The sequence below is a fragment of the Lynx rufus genome, unplaced genomic scaffold, assembly GCF_022079265.1.
Source record: "Lynx rufus isolate CCGP_SWC_20201006 ecotype Redwood Valley unplaced genomic scaffold, mLynRuf1.p SCAF_9, whole genome shotgun sequence".
Classification (NCBI taxonomy): Eukaryota; Metazoa; Chordata; class Mammalia; order Carnivora; family Felidae; genus Lynx; species Lynx rufus.
Genome location: NW_025814897.1, coordinates 78,231,605 through 78,253,759, shown reverse-complemented (window position 1 = coordinate 78,253,759; position 22,155 = coordinate 78,231,605). Strand labels below are relative to the sequence as shown.

The 22,155-nt window shown below is 37.2% G+C and overlaps 1 protein-coding gene across 2 annotated transcripts in view; it reads right to left on the bottom strand.

Annotated features, from left to right (window-relative positions):
• The window catches only part of GAS2 (growth arrest specific 2), a 121,726-nt gene that overhangs the window by 46,576 nt on the left and 52,995 nt on the right, over positions 1 to 22,155 (bottom strand). For both annotated transcript variants that reach the window (XM_047072360.1, XM_047072359.1), the window contains exons 4-6: positions 19,921 to 19,984; positions 10,202 to 10,343; positions 3,044 to 3,151 (exon numbers count right to left, since the gene is read on the bottom strand). In XM_047072360.1, the coding sequence (XP_046928316.1) occupies positions 3,044 to 3,151; positions 10,202 to 10,343; positions 19,921 to 19,984 (314 nt within the window). The remainder of the gene's footprint in view (positions 1 to 3,043; positions 3,152 to 10,201; positions 10,344 to 19,920; positions 19,985 to 22,155) is intronic.

The window sequence follows — 22,155 nt, the reverse complement described above, 5'->3', positions numbered from 1 at the left end:
ATGACTCTAAATTGCTCTTTGGATGGACAAGTTCACTATGGCCATATGAAAATACTGCTGCTCTCAGGATGGACAGAACACTAGGGGATAAATGATAATATACCATGTATATTTCACCATTTGTACATGTTACATAATAATATGCATAAATGTATTGACTTATAATGTAGTAAATATGACCATACCTTGCAGCCTCAAAAGAGATACGGCAAAGTTTAAAATATGCCCATGTTAAAAGTGCAAAAATAAAAACCACAGAACCGCAATTCAGGGACAGGGAGGCAATCCCCCGTAGTGTGTTTGAGATTTTGACTCTAGGCACTTAGTACTTAATCCTGGTGTTCAGAGCAACTTAAAGTTAAGATGTTAGCAGCAACAACTAATTGATCATTTGAAAACCAATACCCTAGGTATTTTTGAGTAGTAACTGTCAGCTCCTTACAATAAGTGAGTGCAAAATGACAATCAATTAAATATGGTCTGCGCCACAAATCAAAAAGTATTAGCCAAAGTGCATACACATCAATGAGACTTTTTTAGCTCATGAATTCAGTGTAGAAGAAGAAATAGGGAGACAGCATATAATGAAAGGTGGATATAGTCTTCATGTGAAATTTCAGCTCCTAGACGCAACAGAATGGGAGGTAAAGGGAAAGCAGAGACAAGAAGAAGGGTGTTTTTAAAATCAACTTACTCCATGGTGGGGGTGGGGTGGAGAATAGACTCCTAGCAAGCTGAGGGATAAGAATTTCAATGAATACATATTAATATAATTTCCTTTTTGGCAAACAGTTTTAGTTTCCAATTTATGCAATGATAGTAAGTTTCCTTTTAAAAGGATTTGAAAAAAAATGGACCAATTTTAAAGTGAAACCTGTTGTAAAAAAAAAAAACAGTATAAATTACCTGTGGACGTTGCAAAAAGAGAAAGGGGAGGACTACGGGTCATTATAACACTGTTCTACAGCACTTGTCATTAGCTGAGTGATGCCCTAACTTGCGGGGCCAGTCAGGGAATGACCATATCCCAGTTAACCCTCTTAGTGCGCTTGGAACATCAAAAGCATGAAACTGAATGTGTGCGATATGTTCTGCTTTGTTAACTGACATTAAATTCAAACACTATCACTCAGGACTTGGAGGCAACTGTTTTCAGTAAAGCAAATCTCAATACCTCTAGAAACAAGCCATGAAAAGATTTCACTTGAAAGGAAACCATTTTCTGAACACAAAAACAGAGCATCAAAAAATACCTTATCTGTCCAATATGATATAAATTCAGGTTATTTATAAACGTGGGTATTAAATTCTCAGACCACTGACTCAATATGGAAGACCAGACAGAAATAGACATATGTGATATATATTTTTGCCTAAAGATATTGGGTTACATTATAGGGAAAAGCATCTAATTTACTGATCATGTGTTTGTTAACATTTCTAAATAAATGAAGCCCTATGTTTTGATTCCAGGCACTAAGGCCTAATGTTCTCAAGAAGCATGAGTTTCAATTGAGAAAGATCAACCTAGTCAAATGTAAACACATTTGCTAAATCCTTGTTTTTTAATGTACTAAAGCAAAAGAAGGCAGCTTGGCAAAAATAAACATGTATGTAATCTTTGTAATAAGGAATTAGAGAACAATAAGCAATTACTAAGGCAACCATCTATCTGGGTGAGGACATTCTTGCAGATTTGTTCTCAAACCTCTAATGGTCACATATCATTATATTTTTTTCATTGCCATTACAAAGCAAATAGCAATTATTAGCTGGAAGTTTTTTAAAAAATCAATAACATGGCTCTAAAATTAGATTAAAATACAAAATGATTGACATTATTTTTGAGGACGAATTATGATTAAACTTTTCTTCTAATTATATGCTGTAGAGCCTTAAAAAATTCTCACGTGAATAATTTTCAGTCAAAAGTTGAAATTAAGAAAACTTTACAGTGACAAAATTGCTACTGGGTCATCACTGACTTTGAGTATTGTTAGGAATTTTCATTGATGGTACTTGATGTACACATTCATTCTGCTCTACAAAACAGAATAACAAGCAAGATACTTCAACTTATTCATATGAGAGAATACAGTTCCTCTGAATCATAACCTCTGTTCTTTAGGAAATGACTAAAAAATATGGTAGAAAAATACTTATGAATTGCAGATTTCTAGGTATAGGTCAGTACTATATTTTCATCTCCTCGTTTTTGAAAAGAAGAATCTTGGTCTTAGGAAAAGTCACAAACTTATTCTGAGATTAAATGATTTTGATTATTAACAAAACAGATCAAATGAAAGGCATGAAATGTTACTTTGAGCCCCTAGTAACAGCCTAAAACCTCTTGTGGTATCTAGTCAGATTTTTCATTAGTAAAAAGGACATTAATGATTGTAAATGATTGTAAAACGGACAGAGACCACCAGAACATTCATTGGCACACATCCACGTTTCTTTATTCTAACCCAGAACACTAAGTGAGAAATGGCGGTCACTATTTAACCATGCCATTGGAATGAGCTTTCATTCTTCTCGCTCTGGTTCATTACCCAAACTTCTGAACCCAAATCATGTTCAAATCATTTGAAAGTTACCAGAACCAATAGGATGATCATGTCCTAAACTTGGACTATGGAAGACTAGGACAGAACACTATTCCTGTTTCCCATGGGGATGGGAGGTGGAGGTCGGTGGATAGTGGTGGTGGTGGGGGTTAGTTCCTTTGTAACTAAATGTGTAAACAGAAAAGGAATTTGATTTTTCTTTTTCTCATTCTACTCGATCTCTATGATTTGTTTGGTGTGTGTGTTTGTATCTATGTAAAAAGAGAAAGATAGTTCTATTTATTTAGCCCTCAGTAGTAATTATGTATAATACATTTAAAAACATGTTCATACCTGGTATCTTCCAATCCAACTGTAAACACCATAAGGGAAGTTCTTGCTTAGTTACAGGTCATATTTCCCCTATAACCACCAACTCCAGCCCTGAATATTCTCATAAAGGACAAGATACCAAGTAAAAAGTAAAACTTTACCCTAATGAAGAGGATCTTTTCTCCCACTCGGTATCTTCCTTGGGAGAGCCTCTCCACACAGAATTTATTCGGGCATTTGCAAGGAGGATCTTCAGAAATTCGCTTCACCTGAAAGAGAAAAGCAAGCAAGTTCATTTTCCTTAATCAGGTTCCATTTAGATCGATTTGTTCCATGGGTTCAAAGGCCCTGGACCATTAATGTTTTCAAATTTGTTCTATATTAAACTATGGACATGATATGAGCACAGAAATATCACATTACACCCTAACTATGTAAAAGTCAGGCCCTGAAGGCATTTTCTGAAGGCCAAATAAGTGCACTAAGGCATAAGTTGGATGATGACAATAATAATGATGCTGGAGGATAATGATGAGCAAATCCCTTGCCATGGAGGAATAATGAGTAAGGTTCTCACTGGGGAGAATTAAAAAGATAGTGTACATCCGGTTGCCAAGATAAACAGATTGAAAGCTAGAACAGAATGTATGCTAACAGAGTAAAATTTCCTTACTATAATTGTGATGATATTAATTTTACCATTTTAAAAATAAGTGAGAATTAAATTATTATTTTTTAAAAATGAACCCATTGTTTCATATTATTTTGAACTCTAAGATTTCCTTTAGGAAGTTGTCTCTATTTCACCCAGAGTCACCCAGAAATTCACTCCACCTCAGTAAACCTCACCTACCAAAACCTATTTGTGTGGCAGTATCTTACAATTTACATGTTATAGAATTCATGTCTGAATATCGGAGTCCATCTCTATTTTCTCTATCTCACTACTCTTTAAAAAATACATAATCTAAGTGATATGCACATAACACTTATAAACAGTTGTGGCTCTTAGATGATAATGGATAGTCCATGATTTAAAAAAATTTTTTTTTAATGTTTATTTTTGAGAGAGAGAGAGACAGACAGAGCATGAGCAGGGGAGGGGCAGAGAGAGAGGAAGACACACAATGTGAAGCAGGCTTCAGGCTCTGAGCTGTCTGCACAGAGCCCAATGCGGGGCTCGAACTCACGAACTGTGAGATCATCACCTGAGCCGAAGCCAGATGCTTAACCAACTGAGCCACGCAGGTGCCCCTGGATAGTCCAAGATTTTAGGAACAAGTTTATACTTATGTTTTCCTTGACTGGGAAGATGCCATGCTGTATCTCATAACTGTCCTCTCTCCAACTAACCAACCGAACAAACAAACCAGAACAATAATTTCCTGTGTTTTGAGCCAAGGTCACCATGGAAGAAAGAAAAGAAAGGCTGCCATGTGCCGCCTGCATTTGAGAAGCTAGATAGAACAAATTTAGATCCTAAAGGAATTCACTCAGGCTCCCCTCACCCAAATTCTTTCTACCACAAAGATATGGTTCCTGGAGCTTTGTCATTTTACATTTATTTATTTTGAGAGAGAAAGAGTACAAGCAAGGGAGGGTCAGAGAGAGAGGGAGAGAGAGAAAATCCCAAGCAGACAGTACAGACAGTACAGAGCCCAATGCAAGGGTTGAACTCAAGAACTATGAGATCATGACCTGAGCCAAAACCAAGAGTCAGACACCTAACTGACTGAGCCACAGAGGTGCCCCAGGAGTTTTTTCATTAAAGAAACTCAAATAGTCCCTCAACTCAATGTCTGACTTTAATCAGCCTTCCACTAGGTAAAAACCACGGGAAGAGTGACACACGAACACACGTGCACGTTGGTGTGAAGGACTCAAACAACTTGGTTTCCCTAGAAAAAGAGAGGTTTTAGAAAGAATGGAAGCATAAGACACTAGAGGGAAAACTAGAAAGGGTGGAGGAATCCTGAAGCAAAACTTACCTTAAGAACTATACAATATGCCTCAGTGAAGACCTATAAAGAATTAAGACTATTGCTGAGGGAAAGAGAATCAACCTCAGGATGAATGTTTTCATCAGCCCCCTCCAGAATCCCTGATTTTACCAACATACAAACCTATAACTCTTGGTACTTATTTTTACCATAGCAAATTGTGTCTCAGTTATTGGTTAACCTTAATGTCTCTTTGCTTGATTGTGAGTTACATTGGGTTAAGATAATATCTCATTACAGTTTTAACTTCTTGAAATAAAGCATGATGCCTTAATGGAATATGTGTTCAATAAATGCATATTGAATAATAAATGAATGGTAAATAAGACATGTACCTATATAGGACACAGGGGGAAATTAATGCAATAAATCAAGACTGGATTCAAAGAATAGTAGAAATGGTTTTCACTGAAAAATGAGGAAGCTACCTAACAATCATTAAGTTAGTGATTGGGCCCATGTCTTTGAGTTATGAATTTTTTGTACTGTATAAAACTTGGCTCACAGCTATATACACCCACCCACCCCAGTATTAAGAGAATTCTGCCCCTCGGGATTTTTTTTGAAGGGATATTCTTGAACAAGATGGAAATTATCGAACAAGAAGTACAAAAATTGGGTAATACAAGTGTCATTCCCTTCCATAATGAGGAACCACATTCTGGGGTATGGAGGTGTCAATGAACGTAGGCTGTTTTCAGAGTCCCTCTATGTGTATCTCTTTCTATACATGTTTCTTAAAATGTGTTTAAAATAAAGATGTATACATAGTACAACTATATATAAATTATGTTGAATTTATACCACTACTAATTTATACCATAACTTTTCACCCCAATAAGGGCTTCCGTAAGAAAGGAAGGAAGGAAAGAAGGGAGAGATGAAAAGAAGGGAGGGAGGGAGAAGGACTTTGGCCATCCAGAAGAAAATCAGGCAGTAAGCATTGTAAAAACACATGGCCCAAACTTTAGGAGAGCCATACTTGACACAGCTTCACTGCCACATAGTAACTGGACAAAACAGTAGACTGGTGTCCAAGTGGTTCCTCTGCTAAGACAATACAATCACAATTATATATGGAAAGTATTTCCGCCTTGAAATGCTCTTATACAAAACAAAGAAACTATTGGGATGAAATGAAGTAAAACACAAGGAACATTTTCTCAAGTGACCTGCCCTTCTCCAATGCCTTCCTAGCTTTGAAAATGGACTTGTTTTTTTAAAACCAAGGGCTTTTTTGTAGTTGTGTGAGGGGTGGAGGCAGAAATGGAAGAGACAAGGCCAGACTGTGGGTAGTGGAAATATATTGTTAAGTCAACAGTTACTGATGACATCTGTGCTTCTAATATTACCTTGGGATAAGTCAGTCTGGCAGGTGTTCTGTTTTTGGCCAGGAACCCAGCCAATTTTCTGCTGAAATAGGATTTCAAGAGGAGCCTGATTACTCAGAATTATACTATCTCTCATCCCCAGACTGAGGAAGTTGATGGAGAAGAGGAAGAAAGTAAGAATGGTTTCTTAGAACTGTATTCAATTCATTGTGTGGGAATGCGCTCACCATGAGGGAAGGCAAACAGAGAACTCAACCTAACCCCACTGTTTTATCACAGCTGATTCCCTCTATCAGGACATCTGGAGAATATATTCATCTGAATGGACTCCACTGTGTTTCTCTGATGATATCTTGATTAAAGAAGGTGGCACGGATTATCTGCATAAAGGTCACCAATTTTTTTTTTCAATTTTCCACAATTTCTCAAAAGAAATGTGAGGAAACATTGAAAGTTTCAAACTGGCAGTTATTGCTGGAACTGTTCATTGGAATATGATATCTTAGCACAGGTCAGCTTCTCTTTCTTTTTCTTTACTCTTTTCTCTTCCCTCTCCCCGCTTTTTTCTTCTTTTGCTCCCCGTCTTTCTTCTCCTTCCTTTCCTTTTTTTTTAGTAAAATAATAACTTCTCCAGAGTAAAAATAGCCAATATTATTAAATAAACACAGGAACTTTGCAAGCAATTTCTATCTTATACCTTATTCTACAGTGCATTCTGCAGTTCATGACTTTCAACTCCCCAATGGCTATATATGCCTTACATACAGTGAAGCAGTTGCCATAGGAACTCTATCTATTTGACAGATGAAGCTCGGATTTAAACCATTAGTGAATCTCAGATTATTTTTTGTCTTTGTTCCACTGTCCCTGAAATAAAATACGCCAATGAGAAACTATCACTTAAGCAGAATGTGAATATTTCAACGCAATTTCCCCAATGTAGCATGAAGGAGACTGTAAGAGACTCCTGTGGCCAAATAAGTTTGGAAAATTCCAGATTAAACAAGACCGTATTATAGAACTCACTACTGCCTTTGACATGCCAAAGAGCACTGCCAAACTCCAGATAGGGACTGTAGTAAGCTGCATTTCTCAAACTAACATAACCATAGAATTGTTTTCCCCATGGGGCATCTGGCAGTGTGTTTGATTAAACATTATTTGAGAAAGGCTGGTTTAAAGACTTTTAAAACATAGTATTCTAGCTGGCAACAATACAGAAATATCCACTTTACACATTTCCTACATTCAGTTAAAACCCCTTAACTAAATAGATGGTTATGTTCCCAAACTCCATTTGGTAAATGTTAAAGGGTGTTTAAAGCTCTTCTGAAATTCCCTTCTTTGTTTGCAGTGGAGTGAGCAGAGCCTGGAGTAGAGAGAACCACCACAGAGTGACAATCTGGCCATCTTAAAGACAGTGCCCATCTCATTCTACTCAGCTGGAATATTGGCAAAACTTTTCAAAAGTCCCTTTCATACTTATTGCACCACCTTCTCCCTCCTGTCATTGTTCTCCTCTACTCAAGATGAGGATGATCACACACTGGACAAGCTGGTGAAAAAAATGGACCCTTTCTGGCTACTTCTCCCAGGTTCACGTAAATGGCTTCAAGTGGCAATGTCTCCACCCTCTGCAAAGCTACAGCACGGTTGAGTAGTACACATATCCCCAGAACACATGGCTTTTCTTCATAAATAGAAAAAAGGCAGAAGCTTTTTTAAACATTTTTTACCTACGTTGTTAATTTATCCAGTGTGATAGAGATGAATAAAATATGGTCCTGTCACTGAGAACGAGAATTACACCCAGAGAAGAATGGGCATTTATGCCCAATAAGGCACATCCCTCATTAAATATACACAAAACTTTGGGGGCATCAAGGACTAATTTGTCCATTTTGCCTGGGATAAGAGATGCCAACAAAGTTTACAGGAGGCTGTGCAAACTGAATTTTAAAAGATGAAAGAGTACTTAAATGAACATTCAAAGGGTGAGTAAGCAGAATTCTGGTGAGGAAAGCAAGTGAGGAAAAACACAGAATGTAAAATTTCCTTAGAAATTTGGGATTAGCAGACATGCTTACAATGGATATATCAGAATGCAAGAATAAGTCCAGAGGATAAAAAGTCAAGGAAAGACAAAATGGGCCAGAACATGGAGGGCTCATGTAGCATATAAATGAGTTTGGGCATTACCTTGGAATGTCACAGGGAACCCCTATATAATTTTAATCAAGTCTGAGTTACATTTTTTGCTAATCATTCTGGTAGCAATAATGTTCAGGGGAGAAAATCATAAGAACAGAAAACAGTATCAAACACCAGAAAGTGGTCTCATAATTTGAGAACTAAAAAAAAAATTCATTTGGTTCAGAAATTTACTCATTAAAAGTCTAAGCATTGACTTGGCCAGAACTCTACATATAACGCACTGGAAGAAGTCAACAGAGGTCACAGCTAAGACAAAAAGGGAAAAAAAACCCAAGTGCAATAGCCCCAGAGAAACACTTTATAAGAAAGACTAAAGGAACATCTTATTCTAAAATAAGTTGAATCCAAGAAGTATAGCTAGGAAAGGAAAAAAAATGTTCTCATCATTTTATAAATAACACACCATTATCTACTATTAATACAATATTTTATTTAATTTCCTTTATTTCTAATAAAAATGATAATTATGAGAAGCAAGCAAGGCATGTGACCAAACCTAGAAACAGTCCTGTGGTTATAAAATCCTTTTAGATGGCATTGTATTAACATGCCCTGCTTAGTCTTTAATTCCTGAGTGGATTGAACAAAGAAAACTCAATTAAATTGGTATTGGCTAAGATACCCTGACAAGCTAAGGTGAAGCTTGTTGCCCTTAGAAATGGAAATTCTCAATCTGTCAAACTGTTGCACTTCTGCTTATCTGAATCTGCAATATAGGCCATTGTGTCACATGGGGAAAAGCAAAAGATGAGGCAATGTGTCTGCAGCCTATAGTGTCAGTCAGCCATTTTCCCAGCTCTTTGCAGCTCAGACCCTAGAGAAGGAAACCAAGCTATGGGCCAGCACTGCTTTGCAGTCCTGCCTAGCCCACATAACTGGTGTTATGGTTGTTGCTAGTTTCTAAGGACTTTGCCCATGTCGGAGACATACTTCAGTCTCACATCCCTAAGGTAACCAGTTTTTTGAAAAGTTGCATCAGTACTTTTTAGATTTGCACTCAAATTAGATGTGCTGGGAGATGAATGCTTGCACATCATCAAACACGCTTCCTATAACCAAAAGCTACTTTTAACAGACAACAGAGGTAGCCAGAGCATTTTAATTCATCCAGTTTGCTGTTACTCCCAGAATCTGTTTTGTGTGATTATGAGGGTATAATGAAACTATTCCCTAATCTGCCAAAGACTGTGACTCTGGGACTTTGCTAAGTAGAAGGGTGGGGACCCCAGACAGTTCGCAAAACCAGGTTGGGATCTAAGCTCCTCTCCCCTCAGCAGATGATTCAACCCCAAAGTTTCAGCTTCTTCAACAAGAAACGCATCCTCTGATAACAACAGCACTTGAAAAACAATGATGGATCCTGACCCTTAGCAGGCAGGCACCAAAGGGCCATTATGTTCCCTGTGGTATGTTTGTGTTCTCTTCTTTAACAAAGCTCAAGATCTCATGCCTCAGGCTCCTTATCTGTGAAATGAAGAACCGTGAACCAAAACTATCAACGTTGAACTGTTTGTAAAGGTAACTTTTAGGAAGCCAACTTAATTAGCCTAAAATTTTAGCTACTGCTCAGTAGAATTAAGTGATACTTTATTGCAAATGACTGGCTCAGTTTTGAATCACAGATTAGCTACTTCAACTGTTGTAGGACTACAAACTTTTTCATAGGATTTCAAAATGAATTTCAAAGGTTAGACTGATAAGAAATTATACAGAATGAGTTCTGAAGTTCAAAAAAGACAAAGTGCTAGTAAGAAGTCCAACCAATTCTACTTACTGCATCATCCAGTAAGTTCCCCGTACTCTTTTTTCCAGAAGACTTTGATGAAGGAGAAGGTGAAGGAGAAGGGGCAGAAAGTGTTTCTTCTTGTTCAATCTCTTTTTCCAATTTTATCAAACCAGGAGGTTCCACACCATACCTTTTAAAAGACACCAGATCAATACACATGCATAACTTATAAAGATAGACTTGCCATATGTTACGTTTGATCATGAACTGCATAGGACCAAATTGCTGACTTTAAAACTAACTTTCTCTGGCATTGAAATGGTAAGTTCTTAAATTGGCATCCTTTAAAGCAGGAAAAAACACATATATCTGATTTAGATATATGCATCTATAGATGTGTGTTTTGAAGATATGGGTCTGTAAATAAAGATACACACACATACACACTTATGTTTAGATATGTGTACACACACACTAATAGACATCTGACATATTAAGAATAAAAATACCCCATGTAATATATTGAGGCAATAACATGAATTAGCATGTAAAGTTTCGTCTTCAGCTTTTAGATTTACTAGCTTTGAGATTAATGTTATAACTGAATTTCTATTTTGAACACAAACTTGTTAAAGACAAAAATAGCAATCCCCAAGGTAAACATCCTTATTCGCTGCTAATTGTACAACTCCTATGAGCCCAGAACTATGGGTTATACTGTGTCATATGTTATACTCTTAAAAACAACACAAGGAGGAGCACTTGGGTGGCTCATTTGGTTAAGTGTCTGACTTTGGCTCAGGTCATAATCTCATGGTTCATGAGTTCGAGCCCAGTATCGGGCTCTGTGCTGACAGCTCAGAGCCTGGAGCCTGCTTCACATTCTGTGTCTCCCTCTCTCTGTCCCTCCCCCGCTCATGCTCTGTCTCTCTCTGGCTCTCTGGCTCTCTCTCTCTCAAAAATAAAACAAAGTAATATTTAATAAAATTTAAAAAACAGGGACATCTGGGGGGCTCAGTCAGCTAAGCGTCTGACTCTTGGTTTTGGCTCAGGTCATGATCTCACAGGCGTGGGATGGAGCCCTGTATCAGGCTCTGTGCTAACAGTGTGGAGCCTGCTTGGGATTCTGTCTCCCTCTCTCCCTGCCCCTCCCTCACTTGTGCTGTCTCTCAAAATAAATGTCTCTCAAAATAAATAAACAAAAAAATTAAAAACAACATAATGAAGGCATATATAGGGGTATGGTGAAAGAAAATGAATAGGGAGGAAATAGAGTAGCAATTTAGAATAATAATATATTAAAAATTCTGTGTTATAAATTATCAGTGCCATAGGAGTTCAAGGAAAAAAGAGATGTAGTTGTTATCAGCATTCTTATCTCCCATAATTATATTTTTCTTAGGCTAAATTTAAAATTGGTTTGGTTTCTTAGATGCGTATCAGTTTATTTAGGTGGAGAAGACCAAAGATAATTCCAGAATTTGGGAGTTGTGAAGGACCTTTGAGATCATCTCGTTATACTCTTACATTTTTACAGAATAACAATCCAGACAGGGTACAGAACTAGCTAGGAGCAAGACAAGAAAATCCAAGTTTTTTGAGTGCAGGGCTGAGCCTCTTTTTCTCTGGGATTTTAATCAGGTGATTACATGGAGAGGAAAGGAGAGGGGGGAAAAAGGAGAGAAAAAAAGAAAGAAAGAAGAGGAAAAAGTCCCTTGGAAATATTAAAAAATTGGTTACTAATAACCTACAAAGTAAATAATCTATATAGAGAGACTATGTAGAAGGTATGTCTACTACTTTAGTATGAATAGTCTATTAAAAAGATCATTAAATCCAAAAGCTTAGATTATTGTCCTGTTCTAACAGCTTGTTACCTTAACTAACATCATCACATGTGTTCAGTACATACTTGTAAAGGAAGCAATTTCTCCACTCTCGATGTTTTGTTCTGTTAAGGGTGTTCAGTTAGTTTAATTCCTGGCCTCTCTCTTTCATTACTCACTCTTCTCCATCAAGATGAAGGAATTTATCAAATTGTAAAATCTAAGAATCAACTGAGCACGCTTGACTCAGTTCCCCCTTCTTCTAGGGAAGAGGCTGCCTTCAAAAAGGCCCCATTGGAAAACTCCACTTTGGGGCACTTGGGTGGCTCAGTCGGTAAGTGTCCGACTTCAGCTCAGGTCATGATCTTGAGATTCATGAGTTCGAACCCCATGTCGGGCTCTGTGCTGACAGCTCAGAGCCTGGAGCCTGCTTCGGATTCTGTGTCTCCCTCTCTCTCTGCTCCTCCCCCACTCACACTCTGTCTCTCTCTCAAAAATAAATAAACATTAAAAAAAAATTTTTTTAAAGAAAACTCCACCCTGACTCATCTTTGTAATTAGGTAGTTAAACTGGCCAACTTCTGGAGGTCAGTTAAAGATGCTGAGCATGCCTGTCAACATGGATCTTATCAGTAATAAAGGTGCTATTTGATGTTCCATTTGCAACGCTCTTATTTCAATTTCTGATTTTTTTCAGAATTTAGAGGCTGAGGATGTATGATGTGTCAGAGGCTCTTTGAAAGCTGAAAACCTGGAATTTAGTACAAAACAGTTTAAGCTGCCACAACTCAACCGAACAATAGCCGTTTGGGGAAATGTCTCTAATGAACATAACAATTTTTAGTTACATAAATCATTAGCTAAAAGACCTAGGCACCATTTACTGCATTTTTAATGTTTTACATATATTATTCAGTTCATGGGGCATAAGGACAGCATGCAGTAGCCCGCAAATCTGTAACAGTGGAGCCCACAGTCTGATTCACAGCAACCCCAGGAGCTGGCATAGATCTTGGCACACAGCAGGTACTCGATGGCTACTATGTGAATGGAAAATAAAAACCTCATAGTGTCATATAACAATGATTGGGGTTCCAAATATGAATGTGGTTTCATTATTCTGGATCTTTAATTGCCTATCATTGTAATAAAACATGTCAATAGTAAGTGCATAGAAATGATTTACCAAAAGTTTTTCCAGATTTAAAACCCCGTCCAAAACCAACCCAAATACATCTTTTGTTTTTCCTTTCTGCTACTTCATTAATTACACTGAACCCAACCCAGCATCTCATTACTGTTGACAAGTACCAACAACACTCACGTGGAGATTTGTGTATCATTTTTCCCTGAGGTAGTCTTGAGCTAACTGTGCCATTGACCTATTCTTTAAATTTAGCAAGTCACTTAACCTCTGGAAGTCTGTTTTCTATCAGGAAAGTAGAAATGAAAATGGCCTGCCCTAGAGGTCCTATGGAACAGTGCAGGGAGGGAGGGAGAATGCTGGAAAAACAACTACTGCTGACCATCTTTAATGTATCCAGCACATTTGGGCATCTTGACGTACATTATTTCTGAGGCTCCTTTTAAGTTCAATGGAAAATGGAAATTCTGACTCCTGAGTTTTAATAATGTTAGAAGGAATTTTAAAGGAGTATCCATTATATGCTCGGTACAGGGTCTAATACATGGCATAGCCTCTGAAAATGTGTTGGTAATTGACATATCAAAGGTTGTACCACTAGGAAACTGCAGCACTAAGGTACTTTGGGCAAAGCTTTTGAAAAATATATTACACCACCAGATGAAATAATGTAACAGCCTGAATACTAAGATGTAAAGTAGTATTATCACTACTGTTTATATTATTACTATTGTTTGTATCCTTTACAAAAGAACTAATTACAGGCTTTCTTTATACCAGTTTCAACAGCAGAAAATATCTCAGTGCTGGAGTGTCACACAGCAAGTTATAAATTCAGCTTTGCTACTACCTCACCCTTTTTAATCTCCCTGGATTTCTTTGAATTCTTAGTCCATCAAGGCATAAAATTGTGTTATGTTTTAATGTTCCTAAGAGAATAACACAAACTGGGCAGTGAAGCTAGAGGAATTTAACACACTAGAATTCGCAGCCAATTAAAAGTCAGTCATAAGTAAAAGCATCATATTTCAAAGTACAAATTAAGCCAATTGGAAAATATGATTTCATTTGTAATTGTTGGTGGAATCAGGCCACCTTTCAGGAATAGGCTGCATAATTTTTTCTTTCTTTCTTTCTTTTCTTTCTTTCTTTCTTTTTCTTTCTTTCTTGCTTTCTTTCTTTCTTTCTCTTTCTCTCTTTCTTCCTTCCTTCCTCCCTTCCTCTTTTCCCTTTCTTCCTTTCCTCCCTCCCTCCCTCTCTCTCTCTCTCTTTTTTTTCAAAGAAAAATAATAAAAAATATGTTACTAGAGTAACAACAGCCTTCACCGTATCCGATACAAAGTAGACTTAGTTTGAATGAAGTTGGTAACAAAGTCTTATGTAGAAAACCTTGCCCTGGAGGCTTTTCTTTATCTGGGAATGTTGAAAATTAGCTCTGCCACTGAACATAGAAAATCAACACTAAGCTCCAAATCTCTGCTTATATTGGCTTTTAAATACTTCAAGCTGCCTAAGGTAGAGTCAGCTAGTCCCAAAATGCACACTTAAATACGGTTCATTGGCTTCCTGTCTGTCTGGAGATGTCAACAGGCTGTAAATCATGACATTCCCCTGGGGCTGGGGGCCCGCACCTGCAAGCCAACTTAGTCACCAAATAGGTCTTTTTTTTTCTACTCTCCAAAAGGCTGCTCCGTTCTGGTTTCCATGATTAATTCTATACCACTTCACATTTCTACTTTGCGAGGCTTTCACAAATCTATACTCTCTTGTATTCCTTTTTGGCTATAAGATTTTAGGGTTTTGGAAAAGAGAGTTTGTTGCTTTCCCACTGAATAAGGGTCAAACTAAAGATAGCAAGAAGGTTGAAGGCACAAAAATCTTCTGTATACTCCAGTTATAGAGGACTAGAGTGAGTAATGAAAGGGCAATGAATTTGGTTTTGTCTCATTGAAAAAACAATGCAAAGGGCTAGGAGAAGGCTCTTCTGGTTAAGGATTTTATCAAGAGGTTCTAGGAATGGTGTTTTTATTTTTCTGGCACATGACACAATTTTTGAGATTAGTCTAGATGACATGGTTTAGCTTCCAAACTGAGCCCTGAATGAGAGAATTCATTCAAACTATTAACTAGACTAGAATTTTCAAACAAAAGACATCCGGGGCCTATTTCACTAGAGTTAGGGGGTGACATTTTAAAAACTCCCCCTTTTTAGGGCAGATAAGTTTAGAGATAAATGAATAAGTTTCTGGTTAACAGATAGTTTATAGGTTCTTGCAGTTTTGCCCATTTTTATTCTGTTTTGAAGTAATTTAAAGATAGATTTACATTTGGAAGGAAATTTCACCTACATGAACACATGTGATGTTCTTAGTAGTCAGAGTCAAGTGCTTTAATTAGGATGCATTAATTAATAAATTTTGTATAAGAGTATATTTACTTTAAGCAACATTTAATTAGGCCACGGATTGAAATAGGAGACTAATGAAAATATTCACCAAGTATGTTTCTTTCAAATGGTCATAAATTTTGTTCAAAATTAAGGAAGTACTCAAAAATAAAAATATAAAAAGCTCCACTAAGATATTAATTATTGATTATGGCCCCAAACCAAAATATAAAAAAAAAGTTCACTTTTAGCATAAAGCTAATCTTAACTCTGCAGTCTGTAAGAGGGTGAATTTACAGGAACATTTTTCAGCAATGAATATCAAAGCATTGTCATTAAAAAGATCTTTCAGTGTTTATTGACCTGTTTTTGCTGAGTGTTTTACTTTTCAAAAGAAAAACATGTATATTTTACACTCAGAAACTGACTTGGTTTCTGAAATATTAACAGTGGGATTTCACTCTCCAGTGATGATAGCTCTATTTAGCTGAAAATAAAAGGAAATTTTACCCATGAGAACAAAAACAAGTGGTCTCATTCTCCCATCTCAGAACTCAGAGAAGCCCAGCTCCAATGGGGCTTAGCTGAGTGTTCCCAGGCAAAAGAACATGGCAGAGAATCAGAAGCATCCTGAGAATCATATCTGAAGTGATGTTGATGCTTTTAAGATAACGTCTGTGTAATTTTAAGATGTAAGTGTTCACAATCAAATATAAAAAAAAGCATCATCTATCAGTGATTTTTTTAAATGCACACAAACTCACAAGATTGTACTAGAGACTTTGTTAGAGTCACAACTCATCTACTGTGTGTGCAAATTCATGTATTGACTTTTAAGAGCAAAACTGCCAGTTTTGGCTAAATCTGCTTTAACTCAATAATTTATGTAATCCTCTGGAGAAGTGGGGAGAGGAGGAAGCACAAAATAAAGATGTAGACACGGGTTTTAATACGTCTACAGAAAAATTTAGGAGTAAAATTAGATCACGTAGATGAATTTTCCTTTTTTTTTCCTTTAACTAATATGCTCCAACTTAGGGCTTAGGTAATGAGATTTGGGTTTATTGGGTTGTTGACTATAAAACACAACTGACCTTCTATTAAAATAAAAATAAAAAGGTCTTCAAATGTGTGCAGATAAAATGTGCATACATTTATATTTATTTTTTTTATTTTTTTAATGTTTGTATTTATTTTTGAGAGAGAGAGAGACAGACAGAGCACAAGCAAGGGAAGGGCAGAGAGAGAGAGGGAGACACAGAATATGTAGCAGGCTCCAGGCTCTGAGCTGTCAGCACAGAGCCCGACGTGGGGCTCGAACTCACAAACCGGAGGTCATGACCTGTGCGGAAGTCAGATGCTTAATCGACTGAGCCACCCAGGCGCCCTGTTTATACATTTATATTTTAATGTTCAATCTATCCAGTTGGCATTTGACTGTTTTACCTTATCCTGCACACAACAAAAGTAACACCCTGAATAACCCCAACACATTTCTGGTTTTCAGTGTAGGTGTGCAATACTTCACATCACCTAAATAGGTGAATAAAATAGCAATGTTTACAAATCAAGCATTGTAACATAAAGGTTATCTTAATCCTTAGATAACTGCTTTGTGAAATTAGTAACATTTTTTTGTAATGTGAATAATTACTGCTTTCACCAGCTCACATGGTCATAGTGTGGTGAGAAATTTAGCCACCCCATTTCTATCACAGATGCTGCTGCTGCTGATGGCAGGATGAAAATTTGGGGGGGTGATGGTTAGATTTATGGCATAGACTGCAGGGAGGCTTCAAAGATGTATACTTATCTCTAAACTCATCAACTTGTATACATTAAATATATACAGCTTTTTCTTTGCCAATCGTAGGCAATAAAGTACTTTAAAAAAAAAAAAAAGGAAAGAAAGAAATGGAGCAACCCAGAATCTCAATTTTGAAAGATTTGGGGAAAAAAACCCATAACACTTGACATGATCCTTCATCATGAAATTCACCATGCCATTATGATCCTCTTTCATTAAAATTAAAATTTTAATTTGTTTTATATACTATGGCAAGGGGCAATTTACACCAGACATGGAGATTTCTAAAGGAATTTGGCATTGGGAAGCATGTCTTCTCCTTTGATGACTCAGTCATGGAAAGTTTACTTCAGCAGGATTCCTAATCAGAGTGTTCTGGTCATAAAAAGTGTAATTACAAAAAATAAAACAAACCCAAAACACAGGCAACTAATACAAATTAAAGAGGAAAATGACAACTCACAGCTAATTCTGCAGGTGGTGCAACTCCTTCTCTTTACCTCCGTATCACAGCTTTCAGAACCATGATGCTTATTTCATTCATATATTTAGATTATGAAAGCAACAAAATGGAATCTGGCATTGTAGAATATTCTAGCAGTATAATTAAAATAAACAACTGAAGGACGCCTGGGTGGCTCCGCCAATTAGGTGTCCGACTTCGGCTCAGGTCATGATCTCACAGCTCGTGGGTTCGGGCCCCACGTCAGGCTCTGTGCTGACAGCTCAGAGCCGGGAGCCTGCTTCACATTCTGTGTCTCCCTCTTGCTCTGCCCCTCCCCCACTGTGCTGTATCTCTCTCTCTCTCTCTCTCTCTCAAATAAATAAACTTAAAAAAAATTTTTTTAATAAATAACTGAACAAAAAGTGTTCTGCCTACCCTTCTATTAAGCAGGAACTCTAGACCATCCATGTTTCTCTCACTTTACCATTTCAGGGACAGTTGCTCATTTACTGAGATTTTACTTGGTGTATTTTCCTCCTGCCTGAGTATTTAACTTCCCCCCTTTTAGGGGACATCTGTAGAGTCCTTGGTAGCCCTTTGACTCAAGGTTGTTTGCCCTACAGGTCAGAAGCCCCAAGACTGGTGGAGGAGTAGTTTAGCAGAGTCCTAGAAGCAACTGATAGCTTGGTCTTAACTCCTTCATAGAAACCAAGAAGGTGACAGTGCTGTAGGGGAGTGGGGTTCCAGGAAACAGCTGGACACTACAAGCTCAAACTAAGCCCTAGTGGTAGAGAGATAGAGGCCTAGGGGACCCTCTCCCAAGGCCTTCACACAGTATCTGGGAACAGAGTGGGAGAGAATAGGGAAACCTCCAAATGTCCCAAATTGACTTTTTCACTTTGAGTGGAGCCTCAGTCAGATTTACTTTGAATTCTTTAAAAATAAAAAAGGGGCGCCTGGGTGGCTCAGTCGGTCAAGCGGCCGACTTCGGCTCAGGTCATGGTCTCGCGGTCCGTGAGTTCGAGCCCCGCGTCGGGCTCTGTGCTGACAGCTCAGAGCCTGGAGCCTGTTTCAGATTCTGTGTCTCCCTCTCTCTGACCCTCCCCCGTTCATGCTTTGTCTCTCTCTGTCTCAAAACCAAATAAACATTAAAAAAAATTTTTTTAAATAAAAAAGAAAAAATCTTTCTCATACCCACTTATTGCGGTAAAGCAAAATTCACAGCTGATGTCCAACTGTTTGAGATTATGTTGCTATCACATTTTACAGAACTTGGAGTTATTTCTGATTGCAGGTTAGTTTCCCGTCAGATCAAAACAAAACAAAACATAGGTCTATTCACTGCAGCAAGCTTTCTACCCACTGCTGTAGTCTGATGTGCACACCCTGTATTTTCTTTACCTTGATTTTCTTTCTAAATTTCTTTGAGAATTTTCACCCAGAGCCAGCTCTCACTTTATTGGTTCATCTTATCTCTGTCTTAAAAGTATACCCAGATCTAGATGAAAACAACATCTTCCAATCAATTCCTAAGTTTTATTTTGAATCAAGACTTCTTCAACCACTTGTATCCTCATTTCTAATTCTTTGGGCTTCATAGAACTGTCAGAGGTTCCATTTGGTCATTTGCCAGATAATAAAAGAGAAGACGTGAAACCAAAGCAGATTAGCTGAGGTAATAAAGTCCCTTTCTCTGCCTACTTAGCTAGGATTATGACTTTTACAATTACTCCTTTTTTCCTAGAAGAAAAGGATTCCAAACATCTCTCCCCTTATGAAGGATAATATTCTAGGACTGTCTCTAACCAAAATATGGAGAATAATTTAAAAACTATCCCCCTACTCAGAAGTAGAAGCTAAAAGAGCTGACAGGTGCCCGGGTGGCTCAGTCAGTTGAGAAAAAATGTATTGGATGGGAGGATATGCTGTTAGTAAATGCTTATCAGACATAGTGGCTTCGACAAGCTCATGGTGCTAAGAATATTAGTGGCATGCTTTATTTTGAACAACTGCTCTTGAGCTGTTCGGACGGATTATATTGGAAAAAGTAGCTTCTCAAAACCCAGGTTAAATTAGCAACGAAAAACCAGCAAGCTTCTCAATCGCTTCGATGCTGAGGATGGTCCATGTCTTGACATAGTGGCAGCAGTTTGACCTACCTGGCTGCAATCCGGCCAAGCTCTAGCAAACAGAGACACACTTCTCTGGGTTGCTTGTGGAGGACTGAAAGACAAGACAGAGGTGGACACCTTTACAATAGAAGGGATTGTAAAGCAGCTCAATAGCGAACAGGCTTGCCAATGACCTCTCTTCTCTCATGCTTCCAGTAAATGAGCTAGTCTTCATTCTGACATTCACGGAAACCATCCTATCCCACGATACACTTAGCTCTACTAAAGTCTTAAAGCCCTTTCAAAACTCTGCCCAATATCCCTCCTCCAAGCCATGAGTCTCAGGAAATCTCATCCTGAGTAAATCTCCCCCGGAAAATGCTTTATTAGTTAATATTAGTAAGTCAATATCGGAAACAGAAGTAGCTGTATTGTGATATAAATAGTTGATATTTTAAAATACATAGTACATGAGGCAACTGGGTGGCTCAGGAGGTTAAGCATCCAAATCTTGATTTCAGCTCAGGTCATGATCTCACGGTTCATGAGATCGAGCCCTGCATTGGGCTCTTCACTGACAGCGCAAAGCCTGCCTGGGATTCTCTCTCTCTGTCTCTCTCTCTCTCTCTTTCTCTCTCTCAAAATAAATAAATAAACATTACAGGGGGACCTGGGTGGCTCAGTCGATTAAGTGTCCGACATCGGCTCAGGTCACGATCTCATGGTTCATGAGTTCAAGACCTGTGTTGGGCTCTGTGCTGACAGCTCAGAGCCTGGATCCTGCTTCAGATTCTGTGTCTCCCTTTCTCTCTGCCTCTCCCCTTCTTGCTCTCTCTCTCTCTCTCTCTCAAATATAAACATTTTAAATAATTAAAAAAGAAATAAATAAATGTTACAAAAATGATTTAAAGTTTTTTTTCCTAAAATACACAGTACACAGAAGACAGTGGAGCAAAGACTAGACTTTGCAAAATCCTGAGTCTATGTCCACCAGTGATTTGGGCAGAAATAATGCAATGAATAAGGAGAAAAATTATATAAGAAAAAATATCCTTTGTTATCTGCCAAGCAATAACATCAAGTGAGATTCTGAAATTTGATGTCCCTTCCTGATCAAGTCTGGTTAAATGGTACTTTAGAATGATATACTTTCAAATGAATGGATTTGCAAATACATACCTATATATATATATATGTATACATATATATACATATATATGTATATATATACTATCAGCCAGCTTTGCCCATAAAATGAGAAAATTAGAAGACTGTTCTTTGTTTGGATCAAATTCTAATATAATCTCATGTTTTAATAAAATTTGCTTTACTAATTGCTTTGGACACATTCAGTAATGCTGTCCAATCATGCTTGCATTTGTTGAGTCTACCAAAAGAGTATTTCCTGCTTGTATTGCTTTCTTTTAAACAAAGATGAGAGAATTTTAAAAATATTATTATATATATCACCTAATAAAGTCAACAGATACTGAAAAAAATATATTGACTTGAGAATGGTCTTTACATAGACAATATCCTGATAAAAGAACATACTGGCTTATTGATAGCTTATTGATCTATTTTAAGAAAGTAATCTTGCTTTAATTCTTAAACATAGAATTTTATAATTCCATTTCCCAGCATTATTCTATTCCTTTAATTTAAATATCTAATTCTTTCTCTCCACAGATTATGGTAGGGGCAACATTTGGTTCACTGATGCCAGAGTGGAATTTGTTTGTGATGAGTATAAAACAAACATTTACTTGGATTGTAAACGTATATAATTTCACTTGGCTTTAGACGGACACAATTTTGTCATCTTGACATAAAATGTCACCTTTAAAGCTTTTAAATTAAATTCTATTCCCACCAACAATGCTCCTTAAGACAGAATTATGGAAAAATCTTAATTATAGACTATTTCAATTCTTGGTCATATAAAAGTTTTAGCTGACCATCAGTGAATTCCCCTAATCAAGAAACCTAAAATTATTTCTAATTAAAAGATCTTAAAATAAGGATATTTACTACTTCTAATTTCAAATGCACTACTGGTTGACCCTGGCTGGAATGATACAAACATCACAACTTTTGACATATTAAATCGACTTCAGTGCAATATAACATATGGACTGTAATATCACATAGGCATCAATTTCAAAAAGAGAACAATAACAAACATTGGAAAGCAGAATCTAACAAATAAATCAATCTTCCTGTCTAGATAATCAATTCTTTCTGATTCACTCTTTAAAAAAATATGCTGTCCATAGAACAAAA